At 29.0% G+C, this 17,808-nt stretch overlaps 2 protein-coding genes across 3 annotated transcripts; one reads left to right on the top strand and one right to left on the bottom strand.

Annotated features, from left to right (window-relative positions):
* Nucleotides 1-2,467: 2,467 nt before the first annotated feature.
* On the top strand, nucleotides 2,468-5,524 carry LOC145036951 (uncharacterized). The gene is made up of 5 exons (XM_078985487.1): nucleotides 2,468-3,224; nucleotides 3,939-3,975; nucleotides 4,351-4,587; nucleotides 4,701-4,748; nucleotides 4,918-5,524. Exons 1-5 carry the CDS (start codon nucleotides 2,920-2,922, stop codon nucleotides 5,323-5,325), a joined length of 1,035 nt encoding a protein of 344 aa, XP_078841613.1. The 5' UTR covers nucleotides 2,468-2,919; the 3' UTR covers nucleotides 5,326-5,524.
* Nucleotides 5,525-5,655: 131 nt separating this feature from the next.
* Nucleotides 5,656-14,625, bottom strand: LOC145036952 (delta(7)-sterol-C5(6)-desaturase-like). Of its 2 annotated transcripts, none has more exons than XM_078985488.1 (3): nucleotides 14,244-14,625; nucleotides 6,344-6,649; nucleotides 5,656-6,049 (listed from the first exon to the last, which is right to left on the bottom strand). In XM_078985488.1, exons 1-3 carry the CDS (start codon nucleotides 14,461-14,463, stop codon nucleotides 5,754-5,756), a joined length of 822 nt encoding a protein of 273 aa, XP_078841614.1. In that variant the 5' UTR covers nucleotides 14,464-14,625; the 3' UTR covers nucleotides 5,656-5,753. The 2 variants fall into 2 exon arrangements, with proteins under 2 accessions (XP_078841614.1, XP_078841615.1); XM_078985489.1 differs by lacking the exon at nucleotides 14,244-14,625 and adding an exon at nucleotides 6,898-7,212.
* Between the last annotated feature and the right edge of the window lie 3,183 nt (nucleotides 14,626-17,808).

The raw sequence follows: 17,808 nt of genomic DNA, 5'->3' as shown, positions 1-17,808 counted from the left end.
TCTATCACTGTAGCTACGAATTCGGACCAGTCTGTGAATATGAACGTTTTCACACCAATTATGAACTTATAAAAATTATGACAAAAATTATGAACGAACTAGAGACAATTTCTAAACTCTCAGATCTTACGGAATCAGTTTTCGACTCCGTATGATTTTTATATAATTATTCCAAGAAGAAGAATAGAAAAGATAAAACTAGCAAATGGTTGATAACCTATTTACACCTTGTAACTTGCTGAGCAAGGTGTGTTCTAACATATATAAATGCATGTTGGCTATATTACATATCTTTTACCTCATTATAAAGGTTTACATCATATACAAAGAAGATTTATACCATTACAAAACGTTTGGATAAGCTATAATAGGTATAATTTATGTTTCCACTAACACAACGAACACATTTCGGAAGGTTTTATTCCCATAGAAAAAGGTTTTACACTCATGCACACTACACGTAAACTTGTTAACGTAAATAGTGAGACATTCTTCTCAGTACTCTTAGAGTACGGGTTAAAATTCCCGGTAGTTATAACCAGAGTTTTTTGTAGGGAGAATGTGATAGTTGTGTATAGATCTATATTGAGTTTGACAAACCCACACCTTAGCTGCATGCAACAGCTAGACCGGTAGGTCTGGGGTGACAAATGTCATTTAACTTTTCAACGCCTGAGAAACATCGTGGCGGGTTCATTAGTCATAGTATGGTTATAGCGACTCACATAGGGAGTTAACAACACATAAAGTTTACGGGGATTTTCTCAAACAAAAAAGGGTTTTATGTTGATTTAAACTCACTTTTTATATCAGTAAGTATGGATATTACTTATACACTTTCGGTCTTGGTATTTAAGACCACACATCACTTTTGTAAGGAAACTATTGGATTTTTCTTGGTAACATCACATAAAGTTTGTGAGGATTTTCTCAAACTAAAAAGGGTTTTATGTCGATTTAAAATCACATTTTGTATCAATAAGTATGGATATTACTTATACACTTTCGATCTTGAAATGAAGGACCACACATCACTTTTGTGAGTTTATGTCGATTTAAACTTGCCTGAATTACAATTTTGAATGGAAAAGTACTAGCACACTATTAGTCTTGACATTTTAGACTACAATACATTTTAGAAGAAAATATTGGATTTTCTTCGAACCAACACTACTTTTACAATAAAGGATTTCAACATTTCATTCAAAAAGCTTATGAACTCACCAATTTAATTGTTGACACTTTTTCAAAACTACTTATATTCTCAGGAAATCAACGAACCCAGGTAACCACAAGCTTTTGAGGATGGAACGTTACGACGTTGAACAACTATTTTTACCTCATGTTGTAATCAATCATTTTGAAATATGTAACACTTCAAACCATGTAATTCTTTTCCAATTATATTTATGATTGGTTGTATTGCTTTGATCACTATTGTACTCGTTGTTATGATACTATACATGAAGTCCGCCATCCCCGGACGTTTCTGTCATCCTTGGTTTGGGGGTGTGACAGAAAGCCCGAGGAATGTTTGTATGCTTGATGTCTTCGTGATTTTTACATGTGTATGTTATATGTTTCGGGCTTCAGTCCAATGTCGGGGCAAGCCCGAGGAAGGTTATATGTTATGTGTTATAGGTTCCGGGCTTCGGCCCGATGTCGAGGCAAGCCCGAGGAATTTTTATATGTTTATATTATATGTTTGTTGATATGCTATATGTATACTGGACTTCGGTCCGATATCGGGCGGGGCCCGATGTAGCGGACAAGGCCCAATTTATGTTATTATGTGATTATGTGTATGGTATGTGGTACTTCGGGGAGACTCTTTAAGTTTCGTGCTTACGGTTTTCAATTTTTGTTTCAGGTACATCCGCTCGTAAGGGAAAGAGGTCGGGATGACTGCAATGCACACACCACAACGTTTTAGCCTGGGAGGATTTACTCTGATGTTTTAACATATGATTTTGATATATTGACAGATGTTATGATATTTTTAAGACACATGATTTATGATTTTATGATGATGAATGATACATATGGTTATTATTAATGATTTAAAATAAAATTTTTGGACCGTATTTTTGGATGTTTCAAAAATGGTTTGTCGAAGATATTGTTGAGGAATTTGAGCTATCTGGAGGAGATGATGACCTTGATGCGCGCGCGAGAGAGAGATGTTGGTTTCTTATATTAATGAAAATGGAAAAACCTAATGAAATAGAAAAAAAAAAATCTTGATCATTTCACAAGTATCTAACTCTAATTATTATTTTTTTTCAAAAAAATATATTTGATCATTTTATAAACTACAAAAATCATTTATATAATTTTATCTTTAATTAATACATCTCCATAAAAAGGCCAGATGAACATAAACATAAAACATGCAATAATTAAGTCTCTTTTTTAGGTTAATAAAGTGTTTGGGAATCTAGTATTAAATGTTTTGGTATCCCAATATTTTGTGCAACCAACGTTAGTTTCAAGTATTCCTACTAACGGTAACCGGGCAGAGAATAATTTGGCCATACACATACACGAATCGCCGCCGCCTACGGCTGCCACCTCCTCTCATAAATCATCCGTCAACCGCCTAAAAACCCTCCCCCGCACCCCATTCTTGGATAGAAATCCTCCACGCTCCAATCATCAAAACCCACGCGCCGCCCCAAAGCAACACTCCCCCCGCCCCCACCACCTAAAACATCAGTGACACATCGCAGCTCACCACTAGCTCCCCACAACCTTTTGTCGTCACTTGTAATTATCACCACTGTTATCCACCCAAATCCCCCCTGAAAAAAGGAGATCTGAAGATTCAACAATCGGATTTTAAACCCCAGAAACCCAAATTATTAAAAAGTTCGAGACTTTATTTATGAATCGAACTCACCTGAAGCAGACCAACCATAGATGGGAGGAGTAACATCATCGATCGCAGCTAAGTTCGCCTTCTTCCCACCTACTCCGCCGTCTTACACGGTGGAAGCCGACGAGTCCTGCGGCGGCCAACTCTTTATTCCGGAGGTTCCTAGAAAGGAAGGCGTCGACGTACTAAAGCTTCGAACTAAAAAAGGCAACGAAATCGTAACTGTACATATTAAACACCCAAAAGCTTCTGCTACACTTCTTTATTCTCATGGTAATGCTGCCGATTTGGGTCAGATGTTCGAGCTTTTTGTCGAATTGAGCCTCCGTCTTCGTGTTAATCTTGTTGGGTATTTTCTTGATTCTTTTTCAATTTGTTATCTGGAATTTAGTGGGTGTTGATTAATTTCGCTTAAAAAGGTTAAAATTGATCATTTCTCTCTTTAGTAAGTTCGTTTTAATACACAAATTTCAAGAAATTTAGTATTTTTACTACTAATTTAGTATGAAATTGAAGGTGGTCGAGTAACGTTTGATCTTGTTCAATTAGGGTTTATGTAGAACCTTGTTCATATAATTCCCTATAGTTCTTGTTCGTATGCATCTTCTTGTTCAAAACGTTTGTGTCAAAGAAATCAAATGTAGAAAAGCGTACAAGTAGTTGTTATAAGAAAACTGATTATCAAGATATATATAAAATTACGTATCTAACCCTAGCTTTAATAAATTGATTATCTGATTTTGATTCTTCAAGCGACAATAATCACTTTCAAAACGCATATCCAAACACCCACTTAATCCAAGAAATAGTAGCAAACTTACATTTATTTGTATATTATAGTGTCCTACTTCCATTTCTTCCTATCACAACATAGTACTTTCATTTTTTTTTCTTATTAAAGAATTCATTTTTGAAAAACCTACCAAATTATAGCATTGAAAATTGCTTTTTATTCTTATAAGATTGATAAAATAGATAAAATAGGAAGAAATGAAAGTATATTGTTATTTCTTGCATTAAACCATAATTTCAAATGTCTAAACCGTTATCTGTATATATGCAGCTACGACTACTCCGGATATGGGCAATCAACCGGAAAGGTTTACTATTAACTTCATATACACTTTTTTTTTAATATTTTTTTATAAACAAATCTATGGTTTTAAATAGCGAAATCCCTGATAAAGTCCCAATATTTTGAACCAGTCTACAGTATAATCTTAATTTTTATTTTTTGAACAGAAAAGTCTTAATTATCTAATTTTATACGATAATGTCATTTTTGTTGAAAATGATAAAGACCGGTTCGGTTCGTTATCAGTTCAAAAAATAAAAGTTGGGATTAAATCATAAATTGAACGAAAATATTAGAACTTTATCGGGATTTTTTTTTTTTTTTTATAAATAACATGACAGTTGACAACCAATTTTTTTAAGAGAAATTATTATTTAATTTCTCTTTTTTTAATTAACAGCCATCCGAATGTAATACGTATGCGGACATTGATGCGGTATATAAATGTCTAAAGGAAAAATACGAAGTCAAAGATGATCAACTAATTTTATATGGTCAATCTGTTGGTAGTGGGCCCACCATTGACCTTGGATCACGGATACCCGATTTAAGAGGTTTGGTTCTACATAGTCCAATCCTTTCGGGCCTAAGGGTTTTGTATCCTGTCAAACGAACCTATTGGTTTGACATTTATAAGGTGATTATTATATTTTGTGCATAATAATATACGTTTTTTTTATTAAATTCTTTTTAAATATTGTAAATGAAATATTGTTAACTATTTTTTGTTATGTTCTCCGTTGGTTTCAGAATATTGAGAAGATAAGTTTAGTGAGTTGCCCGGTTCTTGTCATACATGTAAGTTTTATCAATCTAATTTTTTTTTTTTTCATTAATATAAAATATGCTTAAAATATATTTGAGAAAATGACGAGACATTTGGGAAATGGAAGGATAAATATTTATGGGAACAATTTTTTGAAAAGTTATCACTTAATAAATGTAATTATGTAAATTCAATATATAGGGAACATCGGATGAAGTTGTGGATCATTCACATGGGAAACAACTATGGGAGCTTTGCAAGAACAAATATGAACCATTATGGTTAACTGGAGGAGGCCATTGTAACCTTGAGTTCTATCCCGAGTTCATCCGCCACTTAAAAAAGTTTGTTTTGGCCCTTGGAAAATCAAAAACTTCCATTAATGGCACAAAACCCTCAATAATACCCGATGTTGAGAATCAAAAGAAAGTGTCGGAAAGTGGCTCCACGGTTTCTAAAGATACGTTTGAGTTACGTGCTGACCTTCCGGAAGTTTCTAGAAATAGTTTAGATAGTAGACTCGAGAAGTCAAAGAAGACAACAAACAAGCCGGAAAAGTCTCGAATGAGTGTTGACATTTTTAGAAGACGAAAAGGGTTGGTTTGGTGATTACTTGTTGAGCAAGTTTCGTGTAAGAAAGGTAACTTGTTGCTCAAGCTTTTCGTCTTTTTTTTTCTTGATGTTTTGTATTGTTTTGTTATGAAAAATGAGTGTTATTGTTATTACTAGTCCTTTGTATCATTGTATGTTATATTGAGCATAGGTCACAAGGTATCCACTTCTTGATTTTAATTATCTTTTTTTTTTCCGCCCTTTTTTCGTCATGTAAAATGAACAAATATATCGGAATATGAATTGGTGTGAGTTCAATTCTTTTGTCCACACAACAATTGTATGTTATGTCAACCGTTTTTTTATTGTGATCAGTTTAACCTGCTATAAATAAAATATAACTCAAATTAACCGATATAAAACCATCGAAAAAATAGTTCTTTACATAAAACACAACACAATCCAAAACAAGACACCAATCAAAGTCACATTTTTTTGGTCTCTTCGTCTTCTAAAGGATCACGAAGTGTGCCAAACATCCAATCCATCCATACGGTATAATGCCCGTAGTTGTGTCGGTATGTTGTATGATGAATAGTGTGGTAGCCCGCACCCATAACGGGCCATATTTTCCCATCTACACAATCATGAATGTTTGCGGTCCATATGGCTTCAATAAATAACAACCCTATGTGCGTTGTGAAATGTGTTGGCACTAGGAATAACGCGATAACATGTGGCACGGCTTGTAGTATACCATCTAGAGGATGGAACGCCAAACCTAATCCAAAATCATAAACAAAAATATTAGCGATATTGTTTTCTTCACCAAAACACATTCAGGCCTGATGCGATCATACATCAGGCCTTATGCGTACTATATGGATCAGGCCTTATGCATAGACTTGATCCATCAGGTTATTTATGCAATAACCTGTTATGTATTATGCATAAAACATAATACATACAATCAGACTTGATTCATACCGGTATGATGAATCACATTTGATATGCATACCGGTATGAATCAGTCTGAAATTGATATGCGTGCAAGTGGTATGAAAAGGGGACTAACCGGCGAAAGGTGAAAGTGTGTTTTGCTTATTGTAGATATGATGAGTTGCATGAAGGTATTTGTAGAGAGGTTTAATGTCATGTAACTCTCTATGCATCCAATAAATACCGAATTCAACGAGTATAAGATAAAACCCTAAATTCAAAGCATATGAAAACCAGCCAACGTCACTTATCCTTGAAAAACATCTGGTCCATCCATTTTCAACCATGTACTCCGAGATCGTAGGAAGAAGACAATACCATGGCATCGCCTTCATTGCCACATATATTTGTAAACCCATTGCTTTTCTTGAAGGAATTGCATCTGCAACCCAATTTACAAGATTTCAGTAACACAATCAATTAATTAACTTCAGAAATTGCTGATATATAAACTATTAACAATGAGAAACCAAATAAAGATTCAAATTAAACAACACCCATGTAATCAGCCATTAAATTCGATCAAATCATCACAAATCAATTGTCCAAAACATGAACAGAAAACAGAAACTGAAATCGACAACAAAACCCCTAAATTGACTAAGCCCAATTCGGGTGTTTAGCTCTAACCTTTGGGGAGAAGGATGTTACGCTTAAAGTGGTAAATGTAGAAGCATAAGAGGAAGCCGGAGACGAAGTAAAGAATGGTGGCGGCAATGTAGTTACGGAGCCACCCTTGGACGGCGTGTGGGAGCGGAGTCCACAGATTTTCCGGCAATAAACTTCCGAGCACTAATTGATTGTACAGAGTTGTCTCTTTGATGAATAATTGCAGGTAATCGTCCATAGTTTTGGGATAACAATGGCGGATGGTGGATGAGGTAGCTAGTGTTTTGGAGGTGGAAAGACGAGGGAAAGTGGTGATTTGTGGAGTTGAAAGGAGGACAGCGATATGTATAAGTAAGACGGGGCCCGGGGGTCTACTTCACATTCTCTTTTTGTTAATAATTTATATATATTTGTTGTAATTAGAACTTTTCATTAAAAATTATAATATTAATTTTAAAAGATATATTTTCTCTTGTAAAATTGAATATAAATAAAATATAATTATTCCAAATCGCATAAGATTGATTTTCAAAAACTCCATTCAGATCATGACGAAATGTAGAAGTATCATGTGATAGGTAACAACAAGACGAAGTATTGTATAACAAGTAAAACGAGACTATCTTTGATTGAAAAAACGACTAATTAGCAAGAAAGAAACTTGAAATATAATACTAAAACTGGAATATAATTAACAGGTGAGATAAAAATAACAAATAAGAAATAATAATGTTAAAAAAAAATTAATTGATATACTAATAACTAACAAATTTAAAATAACGTCAAAATAATTGAATGTTATAAGATAGATGAATAATACATATAATTAAATATTATTAAATAGTACTAAATATAAAACAATAATTTATCAATTATTTATGTTTAAACTAAGATAAATAACAAATTTAAAAATGAAGAATTTCTTACTCTTAAACATAAAAATATTATATTCGATCAACTTAATTTTTTAATATCATATTTATTCTTTATAAACTTTCAAATATCATATTCGTCCAAAAAAAACAATGTTTTAATAGTTTGTAATAATTTCTTATATCTTAGAGTTATTAAAATAATTAAAAATTTTAACCATATTATCTCTACCTCTATAATAATAAAAACGTCTACCTCTAAATTGTTGGAATATTGTTTTTTTTTATATATAAATAAAATGCTTAATCTTCAACCATATTCATGAAATTTACGAATTGATTGTTTAGTTTTTGTTGTTATTAAAAATATTATCATGTTGTAGATGAAAAATATTTTAGATTTTACCATTGATATTTTGATGTTTAAGAAAGACACATATAATATTTTAATATTTAAGAATGACATATCACATTATAGTGTTTAAGAAAGATATATAGAATATTTAAAGTTTTATGAAGAACAAATATGATATTTAGATATTGGTTTGGAAAAATATAATATATTGATATTTAATCTACTATAATAAACGAATATATTTTTGTCAGTTGTCAATCATTTAGTTTGTCAAATGTCATTTTGTGGTTACTTTGAATTAGTTCTTTTTCTCACATGTCATTTTATGAGTTTTTATATTTTATTAAATTTCACATAATATTTTAATTTAATAATTACAATAATTTCTACTCTAATAAATGAATGTTTATTTTTTCCTCTTGTCACACTCTCATTCAATTTGTCAACTGTTATTTTATAGTTGTTTTGAATTTTTTTTTTTTCACATGTCATTTTATGAGTTTTTTTCTATTTTATTATATTCCACATAATATTTTAATTAAATAATTACAATAAATGTCATTAATCAAATTACTTTTTAATTTCAAAATTCTTAAATTTAAAGCTCATTATTATTATTTTTTTTTTGTTTATTTGTTTAAATTTTAAGGATAAAAAACATTTTCATTATTATAATAATGCATTATTTTTCTTATAATGCATGAGCCTCACAACTAGTAAAAATCTATAGGAAATTTTACAAAGAACAAATAAATAATACATATTACTATATTGTTACATTAAAGTAAATATTAAATAATAGTTTAAATCAATTATTTATGTTTAAATGAAAACTCGACATCCTCTGTAATATATATTTTTTTTTCTTTAGTTAAGGTAAAACTTCTGAAATATACAACCATAAAAAGTTCATAATTCAAAACTCGGATAAGTATAAATAGTTATAGGATTATTTGTATATCCTTATAAGTTTCACGATTGTCAAATTGTATATCCTCATAAGTCTCACGATTGTCAAAATATAATGTTACAAATTTGGGTTCCACCAAAAAAAAAAAAAAAAAACCTATAATGTGGATATTTAAAAATCTGGTCAAAATAAGAACAATAACATCTCATGATATATATTTTTTGTAACTAATTACCATATTACAGTAAATTTATTTTTAATTTGACAGTTAGAGAACAATGAATTTAAATATTAAAAATTGTTTGAGGTATATTGGGAAGAATCTAATAAAAAATATATAACCTATTGAAACATAGTCTGTATAGACGTTTAAGATTTAGTTTAAAAACTTTTTTTTTTGGTTTGTCAAAATATGATAATCTAAAATATTTTAAAAATAAATAAATAACTTAGTTCCATATTACAAATATAACATGGTATACCAAACGCAACCAAAATTCGATAATAGGGAAGAACTTGCAAGTTGCAACATGACTTATATGGAATGGAAATGTGACCGTTCATTTGCCACCATTGGTAAGTAAGATGTAAGACCACGAAAGAGCACGTTTTCTTAGAAATGAAGGGAGACCATATCTCCTATCACAATTATCCACTTTCTTCATCCAAAATCTAATGTTTCCCTCTTTATCATAAATTAATAAAAATAATGATAATTGTTTCACAAGTTAAACTACTTGAATTTGATAGCAATTTAACAAGTTTTTATCATATTTTTGAAAAAAAAAATATTAATGGGATAGGTATAGTTTTAAAAATATTTACCAGATATAATTTTAAAATTTAATAGGTTTTAAAATTTTTTATTTTTTTAATTCTTTTTTTATTGGTTTTGAATCTCAACCAATAAGGATTTTTACAAAAACCAACAAACAATGTTTAGAATCAAAATCAACAAACACCTCTTAAATTAAAATCATCTAAATAATTAATATACCATTAAATCGAAATTGCAGGGAAAAAACAATTTTTAAAATTAAACTATATAATTTAATTCGATTTGATATATATATATATATATATATATATATATATATATATATATATATATCCTCCTTAATTAAATGGAAAAATATTTTTTAATGTACAATTTTAAAATAAGAAAGGAAAAAACATATTTAATACAATTTAATATCATATATGATATTTATTACTTTACATATATAAGTTTATAACTTTAATTTTAAAAATTAAATTAAATCAAACATTGACAAGTGAATAATATTTATTTTAAAAACCCACAAAATGATAAATATTAAAACTCACGAGAGATTGACACGTGACAAAAAAAAAAATTATTTATTAAGGATGATATATATATATATATATATATATATATATATATATATATATATATATATATATATATATATATATATATATATATATAACCCGGGAGAACTACAGTTATAAAACTAATTAAACTTTCATATTAAGAATCAAAACTATTAATCAATTATTTTAAATAAATTATTACTTGAGAGATATTTTTTAATTATATAAAATTATAACTATTGATTTAAAAAATAAAGTGAAGTTATATCAACTTATAATCTGTATTAATTTTTTTTAATATAATGTAATTAATTTAATATAATTAGAGTGAAAAATTTTAAATTTTGAAATTTAAAATGAAGAATCAATTATTAAATTAATGTAATTAGAATGGTAATTTAAAATCTGAAATTTAAAATTGATAATTAACATATTGATAAATGGTTTGATGCGTAACATATAATATAAATGAAGCGTTTTAATAATATGAAATTTGTGAATAGAAGAATAAACATATTCATCTATGTAACATCATTTTGGTTAAAAACTCCAATTGAACATGTTTATTTGTTTCTTAAACTTTCTATTAAAAATATCTCATTAGCTTAAATCGGTATCATATTAGATCCTCTATATTAGTCTATCATCAAACGAAAATGGTAAATCGTATTATGTTAGATCCTATCATAAACAAAGACAAATGTGTTATTTAATTAGCATATAAAAGCTTTTAACCAGGAAATATTAAATTTTGCATAAATGATTCAATCTTCGTGAGATACATACGATATTTTATCAAATTAATTGTTATTTTTTTTTACACAAAACATATAACTCATGATGTTTGATTAAAAGTTTTAGACATTTATATTAACTACAAAAAAAAAAAAAAAAAAAAAGAGGTAGCCGTACTAGTAATCAAAGGAATTGACCATCTTCCGTTTATGTTAAATAATCTACGAATTAACGCCATATGCATAATTTTTTTTCTTCTATATTTGGAAGATTTTTTACAATTATGTTATAAAATCAATTAATCAATTAATTAACATAACTAATTTATACTTTATACTTTATATTGCACATAAATCAAGTTGCACATGTAAATATTCTTTTGTTTCTAATCAAAGTTCTCGCGGTGTATTGGAATCTTTTTAACTACTCCATTGTTACAAATGTTAGAACCGATTATAATAAACGTGACAACTAAATTTATCATTTATTTTTGCCTTACATAATAATTAACAAAAAGATTTTTTTGTCTTTCATATATAGCAACTTGATTAGTTTATAATTACAAGCTTAATGGATCTACAAATCTTTTCAAATGTAGGCAAAAGTGACTTAATTGAAAAATAAATATAATGGTTGACAGTTTGAGTGTTTGTTGTGGCGGTGTACGGGTGGCACCTTCGGTACTTCATACCTTGGTTATTGTACTTCATGTATAAAAATTGTATCAAATTAGTTATGTATGTTTTTAATTAGTTTGGGAATTAGTTTTGTATAATTTTAATTAATTTGTATTTAATTAAAAAAATTGAAAGAGTGGGAAAAGATGAAAAATAACGATGAAAGAGATGAACTCATGGGATACGAGAAGCGATTTGGGAAGGATTGGAAGGAAGGACTTTCTAAACGTTAAGTATACATAATCGAGATTATTAAATAATTAATTGAAAAGATAATACGTTAACACCAAATCAACTAATAATTAAAGAAACACTAATAAAAGTAGTATTAAAAAATATGAAGACAACTAATAAAAAAACATTTTAGGAAGATTTTTTATTAAAGATAATTAGGGAACATTACGGAGCCACTTATTTCAATGTTTTTGTTACATTAACACCAAATCAGTAATAATTAAACAAACATTAATAAAAATAGTATTAAAAAGATATGAGGACAACTAATAAAAAAAAAAAAAGACATCTTAGGAAGATTTTTTGATTAATGATAATTAAGGGACATTGTGGAGTCATTTATTTCAATGTTTTTGTTTTTGTTTTTTTGTTTTTTTTTTTTTTTTTTTTTTTTAAGAATCTAATATATTCCTAAACTAACACCCAATTATATTTATGTTCACAACGGAACTTGAAACCTAATCCTCAAAGAAAAAAGATAACATCTGATAGTTTAGAAGCCATTTGGTCAATGTTTTTGTTATATAATATCATTCTTATAAATGAAAATAATTTTTCTACTTATTATCCTTTTATGCATTACTCACATGTTATTTTATGGTAAATTTAAATTAAATTATATTAATGTGTTATTTTGTGGTTTTTTTTTTATTTTATTAAATTTCATATGATACTTAAATGTAATAATAATGTATATTCAATTTATTAATCTAGCTTTCCTTATAATTTTTAAAATTTTAAACTGGATCCACTTATTTTAATTGTTTATTTATTTAAATTATTAGTTTAAATTTAAAAAATAAATAAACACTTCAATTTTAATATTCAATATTTTACGTTTTCTTATAAATTTAAAAGTTTTAAATTGTTAGATTTTCATGTTTATTTATTTTTTTAAATAAACTTATATAATACACAAATAAATAAATTTTTTTTTTTTTTAAATAAACTTATGTAATACACAAATCTTAGGAATAATAAAATGAAAAGACCCAATATAACCCCGAAGGACACTTTTGGCATGTTGCAATTGGTTGGAGTTTTATATAAGTTAGTAAACTAAAAGCACAAAAGATCGTTTTTTCTTTCAAAGAGTAAAACAAGCATCGGTTATATTCTTCAGATTCAAACAAGCATACATAGTACATACAAGCCAAAACCAAGGGCAATTTTGACTTTTTGGTTGGAGGTGTCTTAATTAAAGAGATTTTTTTTCTTGAGTAAGATTTGGAAGCTATTAATATACCATTAAATAATTATATTATCTCAAATTAGAGAAAAAGGTTTGTATTAAGAAAAAGTGTTTCACTATTATTAATTAAAAAAAAGTATCATAATTAGATGCTAAATGTACACTTTGTTTATTAATTTTCTGTCATTAACTTATTGAGTTATTGTAGATTATCATACGTGGAATCAAAATATACTAACAAATCTGAGTTATATGTTTTTTTTTTTTTTTGTGTGTGTGTGTAATTGAGACATAAGAGTCGATCAAATTAGTTCTGTTTAAAAGAATTAGGTATTTTAATTTTTCTATTTTGTCATGTACATTTTAAATTATGTTTATAAAAATATAAATAATTATTGTAGTCAACAGAAAATCCTTAAAAGCAAAATGTAGCTGAAAAATACATGAAATCATTAAATCAATCTCACTTTTCCAACAACAAAAAAAAAAAAATTATTCATTTTTGAACATTATTCTGATATATACATAAAAAGGAGCTGTCTTTTTAGAAAAATAATCTAACGTTCAAACTTAAAGTCCAGCCTGAAACCATTGGCGATGCACATGTATTAATTATTATGTATACATCTTATTTAAATCTTTTTTATATATTAATATTACTAATATTTTTTAAGACAAGTAAATAAAAATCAAATCAACTTCGAACCCACCACGTTGCCGACCTTAAATCATTGAAAAAAGAGGCCATGTGAAAGAAATATTTTTTTCATAAATTTCCCCCTTTTTTTATTGAATAAATATTATTTAACACCTATTTTTGCATGCAAGTAATTATTATTCCCCACTAATCATTTTTCTATTATAAAAACAAAATAAATAGGCTTTTCCCTTCTAATTATAAGAAGCTAAAAGGAAATAAATTCAATGCGGGTTAAACCAATTCCAATAAATGCAATTAATTAAAAAGACAAAACTATATAATATTTTTAACTAATTTCAGAAAAATATAAGTTTTTCAAAGCGTATATAATGATAAATTAAATTAAAATTAACATACCTTTAGGAACGTAAACGTTGTACTTGTAGAAATAAACATAGAAGCTCCAAAGAAAACTTGTGATGAAGTAAACTAGGGTTCCGGCGGTGTAATTCCGGAGCCACGTCTGAAAAAAGTGCGGCAGCGGCGTCCAAATCTTCTCCGGCAGCAGTGCTCCGAGCACAAGCTGGTTGGTCAACGACGTTTCATCTACAAACAATTGCAGATACTTTTCGTCCATCGGACCAGTGATAAGTGAACTATATGTATGGATATGGCGTGGTGGCCAGAGATTGTTTCCGGTGAAAAGCTGGTGGTGGCGGAGGTGATCAGCGGTTGTCGGTCGATCGGAGAAGAGTAGAAGAAGATGAGAGTTTATATATATAAATATATAGGGTGGAGTAGTATCGCTGTATATGGATATATATAGCCGCCGGCTGTATTTAATTATACAAAGAATGGTCTATTTTTGTTGATATTAAATGTTACAGTTATAATATTATATATTATATAATTTTTAGCTATTAAACTTATGGGAAAAAGCTACTAGTTTCGAGCAATTAAATCAGCCAAACTCTGGCTACACGTTGTTAGCATTTGCCAATATATAAAGATGAGATTTTTCTGTATGTATTTAATTTTTTTTTTTAATAAATATAGTCTTAAATATGGTTTATGTATTTATTGTATAATTGTATAATGTTTAGTCGTAAATGTTTATATGTGATTCACATTAAAAGAGTTAAACGAATTAAGATAATGTTTTAATTAACAAAGTATATTATTACGGGTATACCTTTTAGACGTTACCACAAAAGTCGAAATCAAAATCATTTCAAAACATAATGATAAAAGAGTAAATTACACGAATGGTCCCTATGGTTTGGGTTAATTTGCATGCTTGGTCCCTAACTTATTTTTTTAACTCAGAAGGTCCCTATGGTTTGTTTTTGTTACGCGTTTGATCCCTACTGTTTATTTTTGTTACGTGTTTGGTCCCTGTATTATCTAAAATGACTATTATTTAAAAAGGAAAAAATGATGGGGTAGGTGAGGTAAGGTGAGAGGGTGGGATTAAGGGTGTGTTTATTTAAATAAATTAAAAAAATCAAGGGCATAATAGTCTTTTTAGGTAAGATAGGGACCAAGCGCGTAACAAAAACAAACAGTAAGGGCCTTCCGAGTTAAAAAAATAAGTTAGGGACCAAACGCGCAAATTACCCTAAACCATAGGGACCATTCGTGTAATTTACTCCAAAAGATATTAAAATGTATCCCACCAAATCTGTCACAGAAACCCAACCACCTTTGACATATGGTTTTAAAATATCATTTTTGATTTTTTTGCCAAATGAACCCACATTCAAAAAAATACATTTTTAATAAGCACAAATGTAAATTGTAACCTACAATTACCGGTTATCTTCAACCCATAGTTTAGATGTGCACATTATTGTCCACGTAGATACACACTTAGCAACTGACTCACTAGCTTCATAAATTCATAAATAAGCTACGTATTTGTTCCCTAAATGAAGACAACATCTACAATGTTATTTCCCTTTTATAACTTTTAACCATCTGCTCCTAAAGAACCAAACAATTGTTGTTCTTACAAATCGAAGCTCATTGTGCGATCGTCTTCATCCAAGCCAATCATTGAAAAGATGTCGTGGTCGGACAAGAGTCTAGCTCACAGATTTTGCCATGTGTGTGTGGACTCTATAGTAATCGTCATCTTCTTCGATTGTGTAGCGGATAATGTGGAACGCAGGGTTTTGAAATATTATCGATAATGTCGAATTTAGGGTTTAATAATGTCGGTAATATCGTCTTTTTCACCCAAGCCAATTAAAATCAAGAATATTTATCAATGTGAAAATGAAGCTATGTGCTCCGAGTAACCTCATATCTTTTTTGGTATTATTATTATTATTATTATTATTATTATTATTGTTGTTGTTGTTGGAGATGACAAATAAAAATTGTAAGTACTTTAGGTGGATCGATGGTGAGTTGACACCACACTACAAGTCTACAAGAACGCATTTAACACTCTTAAATATGAGTTGCAAGTAATAAAAACAACACTTATCCTAGAAGACCGGAGAGGAGGTGATGTGTGTTTTTATGTATATATTTTAATTGCTCAATTTTTAAATTTATAAAACTGATTTTACTGCAACCTAACTAATAAACATGCTAAGTAGTGTACATAATCGTGCAATAATATAGTTATGATAAGAAAAAGTGTCGACACAATGGGAACGGTTGTGAATTAATATGAATTTTTTGATTATATGTTACGTAAACCACACAAAAACAGTAAAGAGGGGTTTTATTTAATCTCAAATATATAGTTAAACAACAAATATCGATAAACTGTCTAAAGACAAATCTATTTAGGTACTTTCGTTTAGATTGAGCTTCATCTCAAAATATTGGCTAACTACTAAGTGCAATTAATATTTATTTATTATTCACCTATTCCTAATATGACTAGCATCATGATCAGACTATTAATCCTTTGATTTTAACACAACTATTAATTCAGTGATCGAGTGAACAATAATCATATAAATCAGTATTTAATTTGTATTAAGCAAAAGTTTGATATTAATCCTAATGATAATAGGAGTTAAATCATGCATAGAATGATCATCTACTCATGCACACACATTCAAGTTCATCACATTATTTCCTAACCCTAGATTATGATCTAACTCTAGTCATAATTACCAATGATCATGGACAATTATGATTCAGATTAACACAGACAGAATGTTCATTTAAACTCTATTAATTCAACAATAAGGAATAATATAACAATCTTTAGCATATATGGATCTTGCAATCAAACTTGACAAAATAAATTAAATAAGAATAAACAATCCAAATAACAAATAATCCATAATCTCAAAGATTCATCTAGTAATAAACGCAAAGCAAAGGGTTTTAACACATAAATCAGAAAGTAAACGCATATCAAATCACATTGGAATGTTAATCATGATCAGAACAACAAACCAAATGATTTCAGGCACAAATTCGCTCTCCAATCCTTCAAATTTTCGCTCTTGTCAGGTTAACAGCCTTCTGACGACCTTTTAGACCCTCAAAACGGTAGAAGAAGTGTTTCTTGCTGACCAATGATGGATAAAATTCGGAATCTCCCTTTAGGTTAACCAAATGTCGCAATATATAAGATTTTCTGCCGACTAAGAATGTTGGGCGTACATGGACTTATGTTGGGCATAAGGTGTAAAATTCACATCAGGATCCAACCCAGTACGTTGGGCGTACTCCCATTACGCTGGATGTAATGGGCTTCTTCAGCCATTTCTTCCTTTTTGCCATTCAAGTTTTGGATGAATTGCATGTGCAATAGAGAAACCTAGATCCAAGATTTAGGGTTTGGTATGAGCACATAAGAATGTTCTTTTGTATAAAACTCAACAGTGGTATCAGAGCATTGATTGGCTTCTATTGTATTTGATGCTTTGTGTTTCATTCATGCTTGAAAAAATCATTTTTTAGCCTTCTGACTGACTGACTCGTCGAGTCCCAATGTGGGCTCGACGAGTCC

This window comes from Lactuca saligna, chromosome 3 (assembly GCF_052625555.1).
Source record: "Lactuca saligna cultivar CGN05327 chromosome 3, ASM5262555v1, whole genome shotgun sequence".
Classification (NCBI taxonomy): Eukaryota; Viridiplantae; Streptophyta; class Magnoliopsida; order Asterales; family Asteraceae; genus Lactuca; species Lactuca saligna.
Note: the sequence above shows the minus strand (reverse complement) of the source record. Positions and strands in the feature narration are given on the sequence as shown.